The sequence below is a fragment of the Accipiter gentilis genome, chromosome 34 (assembly GCF_929443795.1).
Source record: "Accipiter gentilis chromosome 34, bAccGen1.1, whole genome shotgun sequence".
In the NCBI taxonomy this organism is placed as follows: Eukaryota; Metazoa; Chordata; class Aves; order Accipitriformes; family Accipitridae; genus Astur; species Astur gentilis.
This window is the reverse complement of record NC_064913.1, coordinates 611,850-617,980: the sequence shown is the minus strand read 5'-3', so window position 1 is coordinate 617,980 and position 6,131 is coordinate 611,850. Positions and strand designations below refer to the sequence as shown.

The 6,131-nt window shown below is 36.5% G+C and overlaps 1 protein-coding gene across 2 annotated transcripts in view; it reads right to left on the bottom strand.

The window, feature by feature from the left end:
• Positions 1 to 288: 288 nt before the first annotated feature.
• The window catches only part of RASSF3 (Ras association domain family member 3), a 99,470-nt gene continuing 93,627 nt past the window's right edge, over positions 289 to 6,131 (bottom strand). For both annotated transcript variants that reach the window (XM_049791991.1, XM_049791992.1), the window contains 4 exons: positions 5,890 to 5,997; positions 4,277 to 4,544; positions 3,078 to 3,193; positions 289 to 2,719 (listed from right to left, as the gene is read on the bottom strand). In XM_049791991.1, coding sequence (XP_049647948.1) covers positions 2,570 to 2,719; positions 3,078 to 3,193; positions 4,277 to 4,544; positions 5,890 to 5,997 — 642 coding nt within the window. In that variant the 3' untranslated portion in view covers positions 289 to 2,569. The remainder of the gene's footprint in view (positions 2,720 to 3,077; positions 3,194 to 4,276; positions 4,545 to 5,889; positions 5,998 to 6,131) is intronic.

The following is a 6,131-nucleotide window of genomic DNA, read 5'->3' as shown; positions in this document are numbered from 1 at the left end:
CCTTCCCCCCCACCCATATCATTTAATCATTCTGGTACCATCATATAATGAAATGAAAAGAGTTTTGCAACAAAAGCTCTGACAGTTCAATTTGATGCAAAAATTTTAAAAAGAGAAAAACTGACAGCATGGCCATTTCCTTTAAATTAAAGCTGTTGTAATCGCCAGTGTGTAAAAAAAAAAAAGAAAGAAAAAATAACCCCACACATGACATCTTACAATAATTAACTATGGACTAAGACAAAATTAAAATATAAGTTTATTTTGGTCCCCCACCCCCACCCCCTTCACCCCAAATCAAGACTCATAGTGCATACAACACTGATTGAGGTTTTTGGCTGAAGTAAATGCAGATGCGCCTACTTAAAAGACCGATAGTTTAGTTCAAGTAAAAACAAAGTTCACATATTTTTATACTCCACTTTTAAACTCAAACAGTGTTTAAATCTGAGCAACAAATGGTTCAATATTGACAGCGATTATGTAATGATTACATAGTTATGGGCAGATACGTAAATTAAGTAGATGTTAACAGAATACCCACCAACATGCTGCTGCATTCATAGAAAAACAAATTGTAACAAAACATAAAAGCATTCCCTGAACCATTATAAAGTGTCTCACTTGAGGATAATGTTACTAACTCACACATGCACTACAATGTTACATGTGAAAATAAAAAACAAACAAGATATGCCTTATATATACTTTATAGTTAGTCCTACCCTTAATTTCTCTTAACACTTTAAAACTTTATGATTGTCTCATTAAGCTTGCAAATTCTTTTTACCAAAAAAACCCTGTGAAGAGGTTAAAAAAGTCTTACTAAGGAAAGGAAACAAAGGCACAATTACATCAAATTAAGGGGAAGAACAGAAGCATCTTGGAGTTTCACACAGTATCCATTAGATGTCACCAAAGTTTTAACAATTCCTTGGGAATTTAAAACAAACACCCTAAGAGTGGAGGGAAAAAACAAAACCAACTTCTGCTGCTCTTAAATTGTTAGCACTCCTCCACCTCCCCACTTCCCCACCCCCAATATACAACTCATTTCCTCTCTGGCATGATGATGACTAAAGTATCAGTTACTCAAATCTGCCTCATGCTTGTATTGCACACCCACTTCTTTGGTTTCCTTTGAACGTGCTTTTTTTTAGATAAATAACTCTGAAAGAACAACAATCATATTTACAGTAAAGTAAAAAGTTTTCTTGCTACATTTTTCCTACTTTTAAATCAAGTAAATCAGCAGTCTGCAGAATTTGGTAATCAGTTTTTCAATTAAGAATTTAAAAACCATAAGGAAAAAAACTCTCTGAATTACTAAAAGCAAGAGTTACTAAGCTCAGTCACCAACACAGCCAAGAAATGTTAATTTTCTGCTAAGCTGGAAACATGAATAAGAAATTCTACTTTCTTTGCCTGACTGAGCCTTTAACAAACAAAGAAGCAGAGGAAGCTGTTTTCATCTTTCAGATATAATTCAAAATTATCCAGCCTAAAAACCAATTGCTGAGCCAGAGGAAAGATCTGACTTACAATAAAGACCAAATGCATCTGTAGTTACAGCTTATGTCTAAACACTTGCTCGACAGGTATTTCTCACAGAGTTATCTGAGACATTGACCACTCTTCAGAATTCAAGTAAGCAGCTTTTTAGCTTTGCTGCACTTTTTGCTATGCATTTATGGAACCAGCTTCTCCAGTAATGGCTTATATGTGCAGCTCCATTTCCATTCTTATTTAGCTTTTGCCTCTCATTCCTTCCCATTATTTCTATTATCTTTATTTCTTTTCCAGTGTGGATTTATGCAGTTAAAAAAAACCATAAAACTTAATCACAATATTATAACATCCTAAAACTTTAATCTTGTAGAATTAGTATTTTAACTTTCCTCTGTATAAGTACTATTTCCATTTAAAACCAGTCCTCCTCTGTCAGCTGTTAAGAGTTCTCCTCCCTCAACTCTTACCTTCTTTTCAACTTTCTCTTTACCTTCTCCAGAAAGACCACTTTAAAGCCTTCCACAAATTTCACAGAACAAACCACAAGATCTCATATGCCTTCCATCTATAACAGTTCTCTCACAAATTATACAGTAACTATTTGAAAACAGAAAGGTAGTGCAAATCAATTTCATCTCAAAGATAGTGCTCCAACTAATTCTTGTCCAGACCATTTTATTTTTAACTCATCAATTTGCACACCCTTACTTGTAAAGCTACCATTAAAGCAAAGAAAAAAAATAAAATCTTATTTCATAGCATCCTAGAAAATTGATTATGGTTTCACAGCTTGCACCAAGATAACTTGGAAAACTCTCTAGGCACAGAGAGGGTTGCAAACTGATGTACAAACATGCAGAATCCCTTACGTGTGGGTGCAAGATGCTAAGTGACCTGGCTTATGGAACTAAGTCTATAGCAAAATTCAGGTACCCTGGCATCACAAAACAGTCTTCTGAATAAAGAAAACTACTCTCTGCTGCTCTTTGTACATTGGGTTTGGCATGCTATATTGACATTTGGTAGCGTGCATTTTTCCTGAGTGTCCTTTGGCCCCCTTTTAACCAGGTTTCCACACCCCACCAAGGGCTTCTTCAAGTTTGTCTCTGTAGACTGCGTAACGCTTCCTTAAGATTTGCAGTTGCTCATTTTCCTCTTTGTCCAGTATACGCAAGAAGTTTTGCAGTTCAGGAATACTAAAAGCTTCCCACTGGAAAAAGAGAAAAGGGCGGATGAAATGAACAGAAAATATACAAGTAATTTATATGTATTTTTACACAAAACCTCAGACACAAAACAATTTCAAACTGAAAGAGTATTGGGCACCCTCCTTGCAAATCTTAAGGGATCTCAAAACATTTTACTCTTTTAAACTGTTTTTTGTTCTGCAAGTAACAATGGATCAATCTAACCAAGATGAAATGTTTACAAAAGGCACAAAGTAAATAGAACAAGGAAAAAAAAACCTGCTTCCAAGAAATGGATCGTCTTGCCAGCACAGATCAAACAGAAGCCCACTCATCCGTGAAGTTAAACACACACACAAAACCCGCGTGGGCATTACGTACCATGACTTCTCCAGTTTCATGCTCGCGTAGAACAAAACTGAGCATTTCTGTTCTGGGGCCTGCCACCAAACGCAGGTAGAGGGGATGTTCCCGGTCTGACAGCTTGCATGTATAAACTGCATGAGAAGAAATCACAATATTATCACCTTTACTAATGATGCTTCAAGTGCTTTGAATGATTAACGCTAGCTAATGTTAGAAAATTTCAGATATGCATGTGTAGCCACAAAATTTACACATTCTACATACTGTCTACATATTAGTCTACATACTGGTTTTGAGCAAATGAGTTTTAGGGAGAAGCTGAGCAGATGACTGATGGTAACAGTGCAACACTACATTCACACAGGAAAGAAATGGCCTCTAGTCAACACAGTATACCATCTGCATACATGCAGGGGAAAAAGCACAAGAAAAAAATACAACACAGCTCTTGCTATAACTACGCATTTAAGACATCACAGCTGTTGTATCACCATTCTGATACTTTTTCTATTTAAAATCTCATACACAAAGTCTAAGAGACAACTCTGCCTGCCTGACACAGTTGGTGTGGCTGACAGCCAGAAACATCTGAACTCCTGAAACTGCTCTCAATGTCCACAGAAGGTGGCAGATTCTAAGTGCAAGAACACAACGTTGGCAAAACATACTTTTCACTAAAAATACCTTTTGCATCTTCTGGTATTTCCAAACACAACATACAACAAACTTTAAGGGCAGTCATTGCACTGGGAGAGCCATGCGCACTAATTAACACACACGAACACAATGCACATGCCCACGATGCTCATCACCTTGAGAGCTGTCTGCCAATGCAAGGACTTCAGGTATCACAGACACCAAGGTTTCTCTTTTTAAAAATCTGTCCTGTAATTTAATCTCACAAATCTGCAGTGTATCAGGCTAGTTGAAATGTAGAGCCTGATACGGGGGCATATTAAATAAAATATAACAGACTACAAGGCACAGGAGATCTGTGTGGATGGTTTAGTAAGTTCTTATGTGAATTGTGCTGAAATATCCCCAAATAATTTACTCTTACACTTGCTACTTTTCGTAAGGAAAAAAGACAAGAGAGCAAGATTGTCACCTCCATTTATCTGAGCTCTTCCACCCTGCTTATTTCAAGTACTCCTACAGCACAACTCCCTCCCCAAACCGCTTCACTACCAAAATGTCACAAGCCTAACTTATACCTTGGTCTTCCTTGTGACAGCGTTTATAAAGTGCAAACTTTGCAGGGTTGTCAGCCACGAAAAACTTTTTGAGCAAGGCCTCAATAACTTCACGAACAGTATTGGTGCTGCTGATGTGAAGGGTATTCACGCAGCCATCCGGCAAGTAAAAAGCAGTTTCATTATTGCCGTGAGCACACCTCCCCTGGCTCTGGGAAGACTGCACAGTGATCGGTCTGCATAGTTCCATCTGAACTTTGATGAAGCCAGTGTAAATCCCATTCGCGTTCTGCAACAGGAGGAAAGTATTGGACTGTTAAAGTTAGTAATGACCAGTTGTGACACATTAGTGGATTATTAACTAGCAGATTAAAATGGTCATAGCAAACACAATTTAATACCCGACGTCTCATAGGAAAGATATTGTTTCAATAACTCAGACATTTAGTCTTTTTGGTATATCTGCTGAATATTAATTTTTTTTTCTTAATAATAACTACTGAAATTCTCCAAGAGAACTAGGACCTCTTTAAGCAAAAGGTACTACAAACTAGTGGTAAGTTTTCATGTTAGGAGAGAACTATGAAGTGAAAAAGACCACTAAACATGCATCTTTAACAATAGATTTTATGCAGAAATACAGAAATTATCTCCCACATTTTAGCTGTGCTTGCCAAAATAGTCTAGGGCATTTAGACACTCAAATCCTGTTGCAATTAAAAAAGAACCAGAATAAATGCCAATCTAATCAACATTTCAAATTATTTATTCCAGTTGCTTCTGAAAGACAGAATAGCAAAATTGATCAAACCTTACTGAGCTAGAAAACTTCAGCCAATCTGGTTTTAGGCATAGTAAGTCCTGACCCACATGCAGACATACAACAAAAATCTTCTTAGTACACAGTTGTACTTACACGGTTTAAGCATATAATGGAATTTCAAAATTTCCATATACTATACGCCCATAGGAATACATAATATATCAGAAAATCTGGACAATGCAACGACTGAGTAACAGCTTGCTAGGCAGATAGATGTGAATTTTAATAAAACGGTCTGCATTAGGCTGGACTGAGCCTTAGACCTGGTCTACAATCCTTGGAAATGAAAAGTCTATATGTATTGTCTATATTGTCTGTGTTACAGGGCTGGGGGGGAAGGAAGTCTCCTCATGCTGAAAACCTGTATGACTACATTTTTCCTGAAAAATAAGTCTCCTATAATAAACATTGTGTGTATTAACTTTTCTCATTGGTTGAGCATCTTTATCAGAGAGATACCTGACAAAAAATTATCTACACAAACAAGATGTATTTTGTCTTCATGTTTACCAGCTGAGGGTTTTCATCTGGCAAATTTACATCTTAGTGTCAACTGAGCATTTATCTGAAACATGTTTCAAATGACATATACATTTGTTTCTACTAGTTTGTTTCAATCCACGTAAAAGAGCTACACAGATAAAAACATTTCAGATGCGAGATTCAACTTCCAGATTTAAGAAAGAGCCTCTTAGAAAGTCATTAAAACAGTTTCATATACAGGATGCTAAGAAAATGATTCACAATGCACTACAAAGTTAAAGTTCAATTGCTCCTATTAAAAATAACAGGAATCCTATGCAAAACTTACCAAGGTCATCTTTAATTTATCAGTGACAGATGAATTATAGCTTTGTATCTTCTCTTTAACTTCTTCTTTACTGAGACAAACATGAGGTTCTCTCTCCTTCTGAACATCCTTCAACAACAACAGAGACAAGTTTTAGAGGAAGAAAAATTAGAAAAGCAATTCTTTTATGACTTTGGATATGAGTATTCTTAGTCCAAATGGTAATTATTCCACAGAGGCCCAACATACAGTAAAATTAGCTG